The 17,556-nt window shown below is 44.4% G+C and overlaps 1 protein-coding gene across 1 annotated transcript; it reads left to right on the forward strand.

Moving 5' to 3' along the window:
* Window positions 1-6,168: 6,168 nt before the first annotated feature.
* Window positions 6,169-16,766, forward strand: mia (MIA SH3 domain containing). The gene is made up of 4 exons (XM_084319888.1): window positions 6,169-6,409; window positions 12,205-12,338; window positions 12,918-13,028; window positions 14,089-16,766. The coding sequence occupies exons 1-4, from the start codon at window positions 6,289-6,291 to the stop codon at window positions 14,110-14,112; spliced, it is 390 nt and encodes a 129-aa protein (XP_084176014.1). The 5' UTR covers window positions 6,169-6,288; the 3' UTR covers window positions 14,113-16,766.
* The last annotated feature ends 790 nt before the right edge of the window (window positions 16,767-17,556 follow it).

The following is a 17,556-nucleotide window of genomic DNA, read 5'->3' on the forward strand; positions in this document are numbered from 1 at the left end:
ACCTGCATATGTTGGAGGCACACGACCAAAGCAAAGGCAACCTGACGGAGCCAAATACCTCCAGAAGCCCTCAGCACTCACACAGACCCAGACTATGATCTCAAACGCTACAGAGTACCCAGCGCTCACACTGAGACAGAGCACGGTCCCAAAGACTACATGGCCTCCATTGTCTTTGCATAGAGACATACAACCTGTTTCCAGGAACAACAGCAGTGAGCAGAACAACATACTGTCTATTATGCAAAAACAAAACGACCTCACTTCCATGTTGGTGCATCAGCAATGCATTGCTTCACTGCCTAAAAGAGACATCCAACCATTTGAAGGTGACCCTCTGCAGTACCATGGCTTTATACAGTCCTTTGAACAGACTATAGAAAGGAGGACTGACAATGCTGTTGATTGCCTGCACTATTTGGATCAATACACCAGGGGGCAGCCTAAACAACTAGTCAAAAGTTGTCAACATATGACTGATGGCACTGGATATGCTACGGCGAAGGCTTTACTCCAGGAACACTTTGGGAATGAGCACGTCATAGCATCCGCTTACATGGACAAAATATTTGCATGGCCAGCTATTAAGTCGGAGGATGGGAAAGCCTTACAAGCATACAGCCTATTCTTGCGCGGATGCTGCAATGCCATGAAAGACGTACATAATCTATGTGACCTAAACACATCTGCAAACATGCTTGCTGTCATCAAGAAGTTGCCCTACAAGCTGAGGGACAAATGGCGAACAGAAGCATGTAACATCCAGGAAAGACATCGCAAACGTGCTATGTTCACAGATATTGTGACTTTTATTGAGCGGGAAGCGAGAATCGCTACAGACCCTGTATTTGGAGACATACAAGACGCTCCAATGACGGGGGCTTTCAAGGAAAGTGGCAGAGCTAGACCTGTGCCTCGTCTTCAGGCTAGAGGGAGTAGTTTTGCCACAACGTTCTCCACAATTGAAAGAGAAGCTCATTGGGAAAACAGAGTTAAGGATGGATGTGAGGAGACTTGCCTTTTCTGCAAAGAGGGTGGACACACACTGGAGTCATGTACTCTACTGGAGAGGAGAGCTCACAGCGAGAAGATGGAGTTCCTGAAGGAGAATGGAGTTTGCTTTGGATGCTTGTGCACTGGGCACATCAGCAGAGAGTGCAGGGAACGTCTGTTTTGCAGGACATGTGGCTCACGACACCCCAGTTTGCTTCACATCCACTCTAAGGAGAATGGAGATGCAGAGAAAGGCAGGAGCAACTCAGACAGAGCAGTGGACAGAACTCTAGTCGAGATCCATACCGGTGTCCTTACTGGGGCCGGTGACCAAGATTGCAAGCTTGCCATCGTACCAGTAAAGGTTAAATCAAGCACAGGTCAAAGGTCAGTGGAAACCTATGCCTTTCTAGACCCAGGGAGCTCAGCGTCCTTCTGCACAATGGGTCTGATGGATAAACTGGGACTATCTGGGAGTAAAACAAGGATCCTTCTACATACCATGGGTCAAGAAAAGGTGGTTGACAGTTGCACTACATCTGACTTGGAAGTCGCTGGACTGGACGGTGACCGATACTGTAAAATACCAAAAATCTTTGCACAACATCAAATGCCTGTCAATCGAAGTAACATCCCACAACAGCAAGATCTGGAAAAATGGCCTCATCTGAAGCATGTCTATCTGCCACAGATAGATGCAGACGTGGAGATGTTGATTGGTCTGAACGTTCCCAGAGCCTTAGAACCACTGGAAGTCATCCGAAGTGTGAATGGAGGGCCATATGCAGTCAATACGATGCTTGGATGGACTGTAAATGGACCAGTTGGAGGAGACGACAGTGTCATGGCAGCGTTCGGAGCTAGTTCTGAAAGCTCGAGCAGCACCAATAAGATGGAGTATAAACGTAAAATTCATCAGGAGGTGATCGACGAGGCCAAGCAGGAGTTAGAGATTCAGAGAGGAGAGAACACATGGCTCCTCCCAGAGCTCGACCAACGTCTTCATCAGACACAGCAGGAGACCATCTTCCAGACCAAGAAGAAGAAAAGGTCAAAAAAGATCAAAAAGGAGAAGAAGAGACAAGAGGAGGAGAAAGCCAAAGCAGAGGCCATCCAACAGGCTGGTCTGCATAAGCTGGAGTTGAACCCATACTGGAAAGATGGAGGGAGTGGTCTTCCCCCAGTGCATAAGACTGGTACTGCAGCACATAAAGCCTCAGTAGAGAATGATGGAGGTGTTGGTTGGTTGAGGAAGAGTTTGAAGAGGATGAAAGAGCAGGCGGAGAGAGAACAACGCAGCCTCAGTGACGTGGTGTCTCAGAGATATGGATCCATTGAAACGTTTCAGAATCGACTTGCAGAAGCTGAGAGAGCAGCACATGGAGAAAGGAGGAGAGGAGGAGAAAGAGAGGAGAGGATGGCAAGAGGAGGAGGAAGAGAGGACAGAGAGAGGAGGATGGAGGAGGAGAGGAGAGGAGGATGGTATAGAGAGAAGAGGATGAGGAGGGACTCCAGACAGTACTCCACGAAGTGGAATCAATTCTCAACAGTAGACATCTCACATACCTGCCACAATTACAGGAACGACAGAACGAGGATCAAGCGGAACTTCATCCCCGGTGACATAGTGCTCAATAATGGACGATTCCGCACCACGGAATTCCTGAATCATTGGGAGGATTACAGAGACGATGCCAGACAAGATCGGACCTGTGCGAAAGGTCTGGATTAAGACGCGGACCCGCAGCTTTCCCTATAGACCTGTGACAAAGATTTGCCTTCTTCAGGAGTCGACAGTCATGAAGGCTTTGTTTCTTTCTCATGATTTTGGATTATTTTGACTTTTTTCGTGACTCTGACGTTTGAATTGACTTGACTTTGGTTGATTTAAGAAGAGTATCAAGACCTTATATCAAGACCTTATGTATGAACTATGAACTCCTTGCGCACAAAAAAATCAAAAAAAAAAAAGACAAAAAATTGGAACGAAATTTGTATTGTGGTGTTTTATATTAATTGAAGTATTGGTAATTATTACTGTGAAATGAGATTATGTAATAATTAGGGGCCGGTTGTTGGTGACAGGTATACACAATTCGGGTTGTTAGGGTCACGTCATTGATCACGTCATTCACAAATGGGTCACGTGGTGTTGTAGTAGTAAAGTCAGCTGTTCACCTGTGGGTTTCGGGAACAGTAACAATGAGGGGGTGAACGGGGAAGTCACACTTTGCTGACCGCACGTACGCTACACTATGATGAATCAAACCGTGACTCATTCTATTTTTTGATACTATATGAACTGTTTTTAACTACAATAAACTAACCAAACACAGTATCCTGGATCCGTGGTTATGTGGCGAGCGGCGCGTCTGGCAGGTACCATTATTTCCCCGTGTTAGTCTCTCGGTGACTGCAGAATGTTTGGATAGTCACCATACAACTAATGAACATTGAAAAAGAAAGGCTCGACAACCAAGAGACGCTTCCGTCATAACGTTCTGGCGCGGATACATGGGGCTCCCTGTACTGGGGTACAGCAGGTGGGGATTCAACAGGTGGGGAGACAACAGGTGGGGCGGCTAGCTGGGCAGTGACATACGCATCAAAACGCTCAAATTGTCTGTCTCGTTCCTGGGAGCGAAGCGCGAGAGCGCAGAGTTGGACAATGGTGTCGTCTAGTAGTTGCGAGTGTTGGTTTACCAGAATGGCGTGTCCAGTGACGGCGGCCTGGATATTGTTGCTCCATTCCCCGACGTTCTGTGGTGCTGGGTCTGACATCTGGTCGCAGTGTTCTGTGAGGAGGGGGTTCTTGCGGAGCCCAATAGCAAACACAGGAGGAGAGAGAATGGAGCGGTTTAGGGTTCTTTAATTGTATTTCCCCAAGCAGACAGAGTTTACATCAGGAATGTGCAACAGACAGGGGTTAGAATGTTCTTGGGGGGAATGAGGACAGGTGCACTCCCAGTGCAGCTGTGGGCAGAGGACACAGGTCGTGTGTCGAGAGAGAGCAGGAGCACTCCTTGTGCAGCACGAGATGTCCAGGCAGGAAGGTGCGCTGGAGCGGGGGTCCTGGGCACAAGAGAGACAAGATTAGAGAAGGAATAATCACAAGAGCAGGTCTAGCAGGTCTTCAGGTTGAGTCGTCGTACCTAGGTAGGCAGTTTAACACTGCAACAAGGGACGACAGGATCCGTCGGGTGATATAGGGGCTGCTTGATGAGGGAACCCTCACAGCCGCGCTGATTGACACTCGTCTGGCAGCGTGGGAATGCTGCAGCAGGAAGCTGCCCATATATGGGCGCGGCAGGATGGGGGCAGAGGAAGGCCCGGGCCCTGACCATGACCAGGGGTGTAGCTCCAGATTCTGGGCCCCATGAAAGAATGTATTTGTAGGCCCCCAGTGTATGCGAGCGTGCGAGCGAAAATTTTTTGGCCATTTTTTTATTGATGAAAACGCATAATATGGTTTTTACCTATACATTCGGATCAGCAGTTCAGCACCTGCACTGTTGGTGGGTGAGCCTAGTAAAGGATGTCGCATTGCGTTCATCTTCAATGAATGGACCAATGCAATAGTCTACCAAAGCCCCCCCTCTCTCTCTATATATCTCACACACACACACACACACACACACACACTTCAGAAACAAACATAGTATCAATGAGAGCATCAATAATACACCTGAGTGATGTCTAGTAAAAAAAAAAATATATATATTTTTTTTTTGGGGCCCCCCCCTCAGTGCTGGGCCCTTGGAATCATCCTAAGCTACCCCCCCCCAGCTACGCCCCTGACCATGACAGTCTTGTCACATCACACATATTATATTGTCAGTGTCTGTTTCATCTATTTTCTATTTTTATGGTTGTGAAGTTTATGTAATTTAGTAACTTGTACATTCAGTTTATGTACATTTGTAATAGTCTGCTCTATTACATTCAACCTGCAAAGGGACTACAGATGGAAATTAGCCTCTGGCTATAATCTGGCCTATTTACATGAAAATATTAATTAATATGTACTGTCCCTATTTTAAATAAATATAATGCAATGTCTGTCCCCTGAGGGAGAGGGGAAGCCCATAGCACATTCTTCCCAGGACAGTCAAAGGGCATGGTGATGACAACACAGCTCTGTGAGATGGTGCAGGGTAGTGAGACAGAGCCCAGGCCTGGTATACCCATCAGAGACGACAGGGACATGAGGTAGGATATACCATAGTACCACTTCCGTCACCTGGAGGAGACCGGACACCCACTCACACAGCAGACAGCCTTCACCACCAAGCAACACAACAGCCATGCCACAGAGCACCCATACCACAGAGCAAGACAAGTAACACATTGTTAATCTGGCACTGGTAGACTAAGCCACCCCCTAAACTCCATTCCCATTGGCACTAGACTGGTGCTACGTAAGACTAGATTCACTCTTAGGAGGCTGTGTCATCGGCAGACCAGGCAGGACTAGGGTCGGCCATAAAAGGTTGTCAGATACCAGCAGAGGAGGGCAGGAGAGAGGAGGAGGAGGAGGAGGAGGAGGAGGAGGAGGAGGAGGAGGAGGAGGAGGAGGAGGAGGAGGAACTGGGTTTGTGGGTTCTGAACAGAAGTTATTATACAATTATTGACAGTTTTGTGATCGGTACATTACTGTTTAAGGATTTTGCCAATACTAGTGGTTGTATGGGGTGAGAGGGCAAGGGTAATGGGGGGGGGGGGGGGGGGGAGACACACAAGCAGCAGTCTGTCTAATGTGCCCCATTACCCCTCCTCCTCAGTCCTCTTTCCTGTTTACCTGTGAAAACTGAAAGGAGCTGTGTGTGTTTGTGTGTATGTGTTTGTGTGTGTGTGTGTGTGTGGTGTGTGTGTGTGTGTGTGTGTGTGTGTGTGTGTGTGTGTGTGTGTGTGTGTGTGTGTGTGTGTGTGTGCGTGTGTGTGTGTGCGTGTGTTTGTGTGTGCGTGTGTGTATGTGTGTGTGTCAGAGAGAGAGAGAGAGAGAGAGAGAGAGAGAGAGAGAGAGAGAGAGAGAGAGAGAGAGAGAGAGAGAGAGAGAGAGAGAGAGAGAGAGAGAGAGAGAGAGAGAGCGAGAGAGAGAGAGAGAGAGAGAGAGAGAGAGAGAGAGAGAGAGAGAGAGAGAGAGAGAGAGGGGGAGTGGGGGGGTAGAAGAAAAGTGACTTGTTGTCACCACTACCCTTCCTTCTTATAAGACAGCAGACAGCAAACACACACACAAAGTGAAGGACCAGCGTGAATATTCTCTTCTCTTCTCTTCACATCACTGTGGATCCAGTTATGTCCTGCAGTCTGGGATTCTTTCTGCTGGCATGTGGGTTGTTGCTGTCGTTTTCAGACGCTGGACGACAGATGCCTAAACTAGCCAACATGAAACTATGCGCTGATGCTGAATGCAGCTGTAAGTAACAATAATATGACATGAATAAGATTAGATTAGATTAAAATGTATTGTCACCATACAGCATAATTACAGTACAACGTAAAGAAGTTGGCATCTAACCAGAGTGCAAATGTAATGGTAAAGTGATTCAACTGGAGTACTGTATATATAAATGAGTACAACTAACTAATAATGATGTATGTATGTACAGTGTTATAGTATTATTATGTACAGTGATAGTTATACAACACTATGGTCGTAAGCCATACTGGCCAGCGGTATAACTATAGTAGTGATGATAATAATCATAATAACACTAGTTATAATAATTATAATTATAATAACAACAACAATAATAATCATCATCATAATAATATGATCTTATTGTATTAACCCTTGTATAACCAGGTGACATGAGACAAATGAAACATTCTTATTCAGTCAGGCTATTGACAAAGAACCTTATTTAACCAGGCTAGTTGACAAATAACATATTTAACCAGGCTAGTTCACAAAGAACATATTTAACCAGGCTAGTTGAAAAAGAACATATTTAACCAGGATAGTTGACAATGAATATATTTAACCAGGCTAGCAGACTCACAAAACATTCTAACCTGACCAGGCAGAACATAGTCGTATTATCCAGGCAAGATAACGGAGGTTATCCGATAACCCTAGTTATATGATATTGGCGTAGCTTTCTGCTTCGCCTATGGGGATGTCCTCGTGCGCCTATTGTGCGTCAACTGAAACTTCTCACATGCACCTTCCATCTGCCCGACCACGCCCACCTCTGGCCAGTACTTATCCCAGGTGTGGTGATCAACTCCCCCTTCCGAGTCTGAATTTCAATGAAACACAGTCAAGGGTTCTCAGGGCTGCTTACAAAGCAGAAAGCTACGCCAATATCATATCGGATATCGGATATCGGACCTCCGTTATATTTCATATTGGCTACCGCTTTCTGCTTCGCCTATGGGACAACGGGAGAAGCAGGGCGCGTAGCCCCGACAAATGCACCCCCCGAGGTCCCCTTCACGACCATCAGAAAAACATGGGGTGGGGTCCCGGCCCCCTCGCCCCTCCTAACGACCATGCGTAGTGGGGCGCAGTTACCCCAAAAAACGCACAAGGTGAGTAGATCATGCGGAAAACCGCTGTCTACCTCACCATGTACCCCGCCAGCCGCCCGGCAGCGGGATGCAGAAGGGGTTCCAGCTCCAAGGGCCGCACCTCTTCAGGGCCCCCGGCCACGGCCACGGCCACGAGACAGAACCCCCCCCAAAGGTTCAGATGAGGACCAAGGCCCTCTCCCGGATGTATGACAGCGTCCTACCCCCCCCCCCCCCCTCCAGGGCCACTGCGCTACCTATCGAGCCGAGCGCAGAGAGAGGGAGTGTGCACGTGCTTGACCGACGAGTCACAGAGGGTGCCACGGGGGCCAGCTGTCCGAAACAGCTCCGCCGCGGCCCACCCCCCGGGTGGACCCCCCATGTGACGGCAAGCCTGCCCCACCCATTCCCACACCGGAAGCTCTGAGCCAGGCCTGCCGAGGCAGCCGCCAGTGAGCCTCCTGGAATGCTGGGGCCTACAGGTGACCAGTACAGCAGAGCATGGCTGACACCTGGTGGACACTAGGTTAAGACCGACCCCGCCCGGCGCGGCCAGGATGAGTCCTGTGTCCCCTAACGCAGCTGCCCCCGTAAAATAGACAGGGGGTGTGCGTTTTGGCCATAAGTCACAGGGGCGCTAGAGGGACTGACCGCCCGAGAGCAGCATTCCACTGGCCCACCCACTGGTGGGCCCCCCCCCCTGTGACCACAGGCCTGCCCCGTTACCCTCCCTTGGGGGTCCCTGTCTGCGTCTAACCAGACGAGCCCTCTCACAGAGCCCCCCAGGGGTTACAGGGACCTACAGGCTGACCAATACCTTAGTAAGAGCATAGCTCGATTGTCTGCCTGGAAAGAGGGAAACCTATTTCAAAAAACCCTCTTCCCCATCTGTACGCATAGAAAACGCAGTTTCATGCTGTTCCGACAGATCTGGGGGCATGCCCGGTTCCCAACGGCAGTGTTGACAAACACCCGGAACCCGGAAGCACTGAATTCCAACTACCTACACGTCAGGCTTTAGGGGGGCAGAAATAGGCCCACTACCCCCCACCGTATTGGCCCGGCACCCCACGTTCAAGGGGAGTCGGCGAAGTCCGCCACGTGAGATGTGACACAATCCAGTGGCCGAGGTCCCACATCAATGATTGACCAACCAATTGAAAATTACTTTTCCATTCTTAACTTAACAGATTGGAGAATGGGTACCACACCACACGCTCAATACACAACATAACACGGGGGAAAAAACCCAGGCCGTCGCTACTTGCTACTTAAGAAGTACGGTCAGCGGTCACAAGGAAAAACAGAGCACCAAGCCAGCAGAATGTAATGGCTAAGAAGACACAGCAGGAAATGACAGGGGGGGGTTCATTCGAGAGAGAGACAGGACACACACCACAGGGTTATACAAGCACGCACACACCTGGGGCTGTTGATGAACACCTGCCGCTGGTCACGCAGCTCTTTTTCCTTGAATGAAGGCGCCAAGCTCTTCTGGACGGCTCTCCACAAAACACGTCCAAATGACACACGCCAGGGCTCGAAAGCCTTCCACCGACCGCGCCATAGCATACCAGCAGTCCCCCGATGAGGAATTGCCGGTCTGCTAGGAAAACTCCATAACGAGCAGCGGTACCCAAGCACTTCCTTTTCCGAACGCGCCGGGGAAGTCCTGAAAAAGGACTTCAGTGGAATATCCTTACATCTCTTACCTAACTAACTAACTAAATTTCTGTTGCAAAACTGCCGAAGGCCTGTGAGCACAACGTTTCGTTGAAACAATGAGGAAGGGGGAGTTGATCACCACACCTGGGCTAAGTACTGGCCAGAGGTGGGCGTGGTCGGGCAGATGGAAGGTGCATGTGAGAAGTTTCAGTTGATGCACAATAGGCGCACGAGGACATCCCATAGGCAAAGCAGAAAGCGGTAGCCAATATGAAATATAACTGAGAACACATTCTTATTTAACCAGGCTAGTTGACTAAGAACACCAGGCTGGTTGACTAAAGGCCTCTACATGCTACAGCAACTTCAAAGCAACTACACCACAACATCAACAAAGCAACGGTGTTTTAGACACTCTGCCTTTATGCTTCTGCAACATCGACGCGCAAAGTTAGTTTAACTAAAGTTAGTTTAGGTTCGTGTTAACGTTAGATAATGTACAAAATAAATGTATTTCCGGTGCTTTTAGACGTCGCTCTTTTATTTTGAAATCCCCCGACCGGAAGTATTTGTGATGTATTCTGCTTGTGTAACTTTAGGTTAGTTTTAACGTTAGCTGGCAGCTACAGGCACTCGAGGTCGAGGAAGAGCTGCTGAATTTAATCGGCAGGAGGAGAGAGAGCTCGTCAAAGCTGGATATATACATTTAGTCATTTAGCTGACGCTTTTATCCAAAGCGACTTACAAGTTCTGTGCGACAAGACAGCAAGAAGGGTATAACTCTATCAGCTGAGTAACAATGTTCATCAAAGTGTTGCGTGTTACAGTGTAGGTTAGTTTATTAGGACAAGTGCATGACATTAAGGTTAGTCGGGGTTAGATTTTTTTTTTTTTTTTTTTTTCATCATTTCAGATAATGGTTGAAGAAGTGAGTCTTTAGTCGACGGCGAAAGATTGGACGGGATTCGGCTGTCCTAACTGGGATGGGTAGTTCATTCCACCATTGTGGGGCAAGGACTGAGAATAGGCGGCTTCTCTTTGATGACCCTCCGGGAGCTTGGATAGGAGTAGATCTGAGGCGGCCAGAAGATGCAGAGCGTAGGGGTCTTGAGGGTGTGTAGTTAGAGACCATTGACCGGAGGTAGGCGGGAGCGGTTCCCTTTGCCGCACGGTATGCTAGGTCGAGGGCCTTGAAGCGGATACGTGCAGCAATGGGGAGCCAGTGCAGGTCCCTAAGAAGTGGGGTGACATGGGCCGACTTCGGTAGGTTTGAGATCAGGCGGGCCGCTGCGTTTTGAATGAGTTGAAGAGGCTTGGTGGCAGTGGCCGGGAGGCCAGCTAGCAGTGCGTTGCAGTAGTCGAGGCGGGAGATGACTGTTGATTGGACGAGGAGTTGGGTGGCTTCTTTTGTCAGGAAGGGGCGTATCCTTCTGACGTTGCTCAGGAGGAATCTGCAGGTTCTGGTTGTCGCTGCGATGTGAGCAGAGAAGTTCAGCTGGTCGTCGAGGACAACACCAAGGTTCTTGGCGGTCGGCGACGCGGTCACAGCTGCATTCTCGACTGTGATGGAGAGGTCGGTCAGGGGGGAGGATTTGGCCGGCAGGTGGAGCAATTCTGTTTTGCTTAGGTTCAGTTTGAGGTGGTTGGTCGTCATCCAGGCGGAGATGTCGGACAGACAGGCCGAGATCCGCTCAGAGACGTGGATATCTGAGGGAGGGAAGGAGAGGAAGAGTTGAGTATCATCGGCATAACAATGATATGAGAAGCCATGAGACGTGATAATGTTACCCAGTGATTTAGTGTAGAGGGAGAAGAGAAGGGGTCCTAGGACCGAGCCCTGGGGGACTGTGGCTGTGGTTGTAGGCACGAAAATGCAGCTCGAACTACCTGTTATATTAAATTAATTGATTGCTGTTTAACAACTTGTCCGTGTCCAGTCCTTTCGAACTGCCCCACCGTCCGTTCATTGTAAACAATGATGCATGTAATTATATTAACGTTACTGTGTGTTGTTGTAGCTATGTTAATAAATTCTGAATGGCATTAACGTTAGTTGGGTATGATAGAGCATTGAATAGCATCAAGTTCAACGCTAGCTGGCTGGCTACAACAATGGCGGATGGTATTCTCTGCGGGACCAATATTATTCTATGACAGCCCCGCCCCCATTCGCTAACCAACCAATCACTGCTACGCAATATCAACGCAACGGTTGTTTAGGTTAGATTTTGGAGACAGGTACGCAACATCCTCGCAACACAGTCTACAAGACCCTCTAAAACAACCGCGCTGAAATCGCGCTGATGTTGTGTTGAAGTTGCTTTGAAGATTCTGTAGCATGCAGAGGCCTTAAGAAGAACACATTCTTATTTAACCAGGCTAGTTGAATAATAAATAAAAAAATTTAACCAAACTAGTTGAATGAGAACACGTAATTTAATATAGGCTAATTGAATAATAACACATAATTAAACCAGACTAGTTAGATTAGAACACATAATTAAACCAGGCTAGTTGAATAATAATACATAATTAAACCAGGCTAGTTGAATAATAACACATAATTAAACCAGGCTTGAATGAGAACACATAATTAAACCAAGCTAGTTGAATAATATCACATAATTAAACCAGGCTAGTTGAATGAGAACACATAATTAAACTATAGTCGAATAATAACACATAATTAAACCAGGCTAGTTGAATAACAACACATAATTAAACCAGGCTAGTTGAATGAGAACTCATGATTAAGATAGGGTAGTTTTCTTAACATGCAAGGGCCCACATGCCCAAACTTGAGTAACAAGTTTTTTTTTACAACTCTTTAAGTTTCTTTATTGTATCATAAACTTCAGAATGTTATCTTTCCAAAGAGACCAGGCTCATGCATGTGCCATAAGTATAAAGTATAGTATTTTGGTTTGCAAAAAAGGTATGCAGTCCTCAAAACCGAAAACGAATATGGCCACTTTTGGGGGCGCAGGTTAAGAGGTTAATGACAACACATTCTAATTATTTATTTTTGTCCAGACCCTATCCTTATAGCACGGGCACTGGAGGACTATTACCCAGGAGACTGCCGCTTCATCCCCATCAGACAGGGACAGGTTGTCTATGTCTACGCCATGTTGAAAGACAAAGGCAACCTGTTCTGGGCGGGCAGCGTGAGTCATCTATAGTTTTAGGATTTTCAGTAATTTATTTGTTCTCCTCTTTTTTCAATTCTGATGTCAATTTCAGTTTAGTTTCTGTTTAATTTCAGAATAGGAGTTGTTAGTTTTATATTAGGTTTTAATTTACAAGTGTCTTATTTTAATGTAGCTTATCATTTTAATGTAGTTATCATTTTAGTGTAGTTATCATTTTAGTGTAGCTTATCATTTTAGTGTATATATCATGTTAATGTAGCTAAATAATTTGTAATTAATTGTACAAAACATATTTAGGCTATTATACACATCATTTAGGGACAGTTTGTTTATTAAATTATGAAAATATGCCATAGATTTTTTTCTTCTCTGAATCTCTCCCTAAACTGCATAGAGTACTTTTACGTAAAGTTCGAGCTTTCAATGCTCATGTCTGTATGCAGTATTGGGGAGTAAAAGATTACATGTAATGAAAATTACAGACATCTGATGACAATATTTGGTAAAGATAATCCATTGCACTTACTGTGATTGACTGGGAAGAAAGGTAGACTGTAAGATCTGTTGGACTTTAAAGTTGTTGTGTCTCTCCAGGTTCAAGACTCGTATTATGGCGGGCAGGAGGCTCGTCTCGGCCACTTCCCGAGCAGCATCGTGGAGGAGACCCATGCTCTGATGCCAGCCTCCACTGAGGTCAAGACAGATGTGGGTGGAGGCACGCACACACACACACACACACACACACACACACACACACACACACACACACACACACACACACACACACACACACACACACACACACACACACACACACACACACACACACACACACACACACACACACACACACACAGGCCAGATAGATGGTCCTCATTATGGTCTGTTGTTACTGTCACCTCACTATGATCTAATGTTACTGTCACCTCACTATTATCTGATGTTACTGTCACCTCACTATGATCTAATGTTACTGTCACCTCACTATGATCTGATGTTACTGTCACCTCATTATGATCTGATGTTACTGTCACCTCACTATGATCTAATGTTACTGTCACCTCACTATGATCTGATGTTACTGTCACCTCATTAGTTCAAGTTTCAAGTTCAAGTTTCTTTATTAGTTGTCATACAAAAATACAGAATACTTTTATATAAAATGCTTCTTTCTGTTTTCTGCCAGAGATTGTGCTAGATAAAAATAGATAAGTATAAAATAAGTATATTAAGTATAAAATAGAAGTCAAGTACGTAGACAAAAGTGTTCAATATACATATATACAATATACAATGCAGAGTAGAAGTAACTGAGTTACAATACAATATACAGTACTTTACCAATAAATATAAAATGTGTTAAGTGTCTAAAGTGGGTAAAGTGGGTGCTGCAGTGAGTTGTTTGTTTAAAGTGAGTGTGTGCGTGTGGATGTGTGTGCTGTGAGTGTATTTGATGGTTTGTTACATAGTGTTATTGTCATTTAGCATCCTGATGGCCTGGGGATAGAAGCTTCTTCTGAGTCTCTCTGTGCTTGCCATGAGACTCCGGTGTCGCTTGCCTGACCGCAGCAGTTCAAAGAGGCAGTTGTTTGGGTGGCTGGAGTCTTTGATTATTCTCTTAGCCTTACCCATGCAATGATCTGATGTTACTGTCACCTCACTATGATCTGATGTTACTGTCACCTCATTATGATCTGATGTTACTGTCACCTCACTATGATCTGATGTTACTCTCACCTCACTATGATCTCCTCCTCTGTTGCAGAAATGGGACTTTTATTGTAACTGAAGACAAACTGGCCTTCAACATCTCCAACCAAGGACGGCTCTGCAGCTCATTCATTGTCTTTCAACTTCCTCTCAGCTTGTGACAATAGGCTGTCTTTATATAAGAATAATGAGCTAGCTCAACAGTTGTGTGCTTTCAGAGTGGGCCCGATTCAAACTTGAAATAAGTGTGCGCAGTGTGGAGTTAATACCAAAATTGCACTACTCCCCATTCAGACCTCTGACTTATCCTTGGAATTAAGTAACTCAAAACCTAAATCTATTGATTATTTCAGGGGCCATGATTGTGTGGATTAAGTGGATGACATATAGTTATTAAAGGGGACCTATTGTGAAAATGGCCTTTTCCTGTGTTTTGCATTGTTTTTACAAAACGACGGGTTGTCCCAACACTGAGAAAATGTTAAATATGTACATTGTACCTTTTTCTGCAGTTCAGCTGTGAAAAGAACCCTCCCTCTTGAAATTTGCAGCCACAATCGCCATAGTTAACACTTTGATTACCAGCCATGCGGTGCACCTTACCCCCGTTGAATGCCACCACCCACTTCAATGATAGCGCTCTCATATTTGTGAACGCATAAACTATGTCTTAAATTATGGCTATGTGTCTAATCTGGCCGTCGCTTATCAATGACTTGTTTGCAGTCAACATTGTCGAAACGGATTGTTTTTTAATCGCTTCATTTCCGTTTTATACCATTTTGAAAAACCCTCGTTTTCTTGAAAGTTTCAGGAAAATATAAAGATTCTGTGATAAACGCCCTTTACTGGAATATTCTTTAATACACAAAAAACATTGTCATTTTTCGGCCTATTTATGAATCGTTTTCAAATAAACGCTAGATTATCGATAGTATATGTGTACTTATGCACGCTATATAAGCGGGCTGAAAAAACGATTCTCTCATTTCCTGATCAGCACACACACACACACATATGGCACACGCTGATATCTCTGTAAAAAAAGGTCTGATTATCCTAAGACTGGTAAAATAGATTCCTTACCTCAGATCAGATGTTCTCCAAAAAGATTATTCCAATTCCTGATCGCCATTCCAAATATGGATTATTGATTCAGCGCTGGGTACTGGAAATATGTATTCCACGCTGTTTTGCGGCTCGGCAATGACTTGGATCCTCTCGGATGGCTTGCTGGAGAAGTAAAATGAGGAAACTGGATTCCCCCCCCATGTGTTTCAATCAGTCTAATCCAATGGGGTGCAGTACAACAGGGAGAGACGATAGGGGGCGGTATTTTCCCAATGGAGCTCAGAGAGAGTTTGCAGCACTAACGTGAGACTAGATTGATGAAATATGAATTCAAATCGCTAATAAAAAAGAAATGACAAAAAAACGCTATTTGTCGTCGCTGGCACTCAGCGGTCGGCATGAACTAACGACATATAGCGTTGTTGGCACTCAAAGTGTTAATAAGACCTTGTACACAGGAAAATTCGCAGAGTAAAATTTACTCAAATTGAGTAAAATTTTACTCCCAAAAAGTAAATCTAAATAGAGTCAAAATGACTCTTGTCACAGAGTTAAATCTTCAGAGTTATTTCTACTCCATTTAGTGTTAACATTTAACTCTACAAAATACCAATTTGCTCCATTTAGCATAAAGTAAAAACAACTCTAACATCATTTCACTCAACACAGAGTTGTATTTTACTCCGTAGAGTTGTGATCCCATCAATAGAGTTGTATTTGACTCTGTGTAAGAGTAGTAATTGCCTCAATATAGAGTTATAATTCCCTCAATATGGAGTGTTATTTTAATCTATAGAGTTATTTTTCACTCAATAGAGATATTTTAAGTTATATTTCACTCAATATAGAGTGGTATTTTAATCAATATAGAGTTATATTTCACTCAATAGAGTTATATTTCACTCAATATAGAGATATTTTAAGTTATATTTCACTCAATGTAGAGATATTTAAAGTTATATTTCACTCAATATAGTGGTATTTTAATCAATATAGAGTTGTAATTCCCTCAATATGGAGTTGTAGTTCACTCAATATAGAATAGATTTCACTCAATATAGAATATCATATTTCACTCAATATAGAGTGGTATTTTAATCAATATAGAGTTGTAATTCCCTCAATATGGAGTTGTAGTTCACTCAATATAGAATAGATTTCACTCAATATAGAATATCATATTTCACTCAATATAGAATTAAATAATAATTTACTCTGGAATAATACATTTAAAATAAACGGGGTCAAAGCAGAAATCAGTATTTAACAATGCACTTTTATTTGCAACAGGCATATCCTTTGGGATGCAAACAGTTTTACAACAGCGTGTGAACAAGAATCATGACTTCAAGGGGCGATCGATAGAAAAAAAGGTCATTAATAAAATAAGATTTATCAATAAGCTTGTGCAATCTTTGTCTTCAGTTGCCAAGAAATTTGAAATTCCTAGTACCTTGGACTTAAAGGTCTATGATGACTTAAAACACTGAAGTCGACAAGGAGGCGTTTCAGTTAAAGAAACCAGACATGGGTGTGTTGGAGATTTGTTCACCCCAAGTTGCTTATTAACATGGAGCCTAGCCTCATCCAAAATGTCACACAGGTACTGTATATGTTTGTACTTTGAAATGATCTTTGTTTCTATACGCCCAATGTAATGTAACATAGTAAAAAAAAAAAAAAAAAAATGCGTCTGAGGAAGAACTTGCTTAGTGTGGATCCTTCCTAATCTAATGTGATCTTTTTACATTACACTTGTCACAAACATTCCTCTCTTGCTAATCACACTTGGTATATGTCTACGTGATTGTTAGATTCAGTGAGCCCCTCTGCAAACAACTCCATTATATACAAAAATTACCATGACTTCAAGGCTTCATGGGGAGAGTAATCGATAGAAAAAAGGTCATAAATAAAAGACAATTACATTTTGGCCTCTGTAAAGTGACAGCAGCATCTGCACCCTTTTAAAAAGGGATAGCTCACCCAAAAAAAGAAATCTATCAATTACACACCCCATGAATCCTTGAATTCATGGAGATTTTTTTGTTTGTCGCATTCCTGAGCCAATAATTCAAGCCAGTCATCAAATTATTGGCTCAGGAATGCAACAAAAAGAAATCACCATGACTTCAATTAAGGCTTCATGGGGAGAGTAATCGATCAATTACATTTTGGCCTCTGTAAAGTGACAGCAGCATCTGTACACCCTTTTAAAAAGGGATAGCTCACCCAAAAAAAGAAATCTATCAATTACACACCCCATGAATCCTTGAATTCATGGAGATTTGTTTGTTTGTCGCATTCCTGAGCCAATAATTCAAGCCAGTCATCAAATTATTGGCTCAGGAATGCAACAAAAAGAAATCACCATGACTTCAATTAAGGCTTCATGGGGAGAGTAATCGATCAATTACATTTTGGCCTCTATAAAGTGACAGCAGCATCTGTT

The sequence above is a fragment of the Notolepis coatsorum genome (assembly GCF_963971535.1).
Source record: "Notolepis coatsorum genome assembly, chromosome: 8".
Lineage (NCBI taxonomy): Eukaryota > Metazoa > Chordata > Actinopteri > Aulopiformes > Paralepididae > Notolepis > Notolepis coatsorum.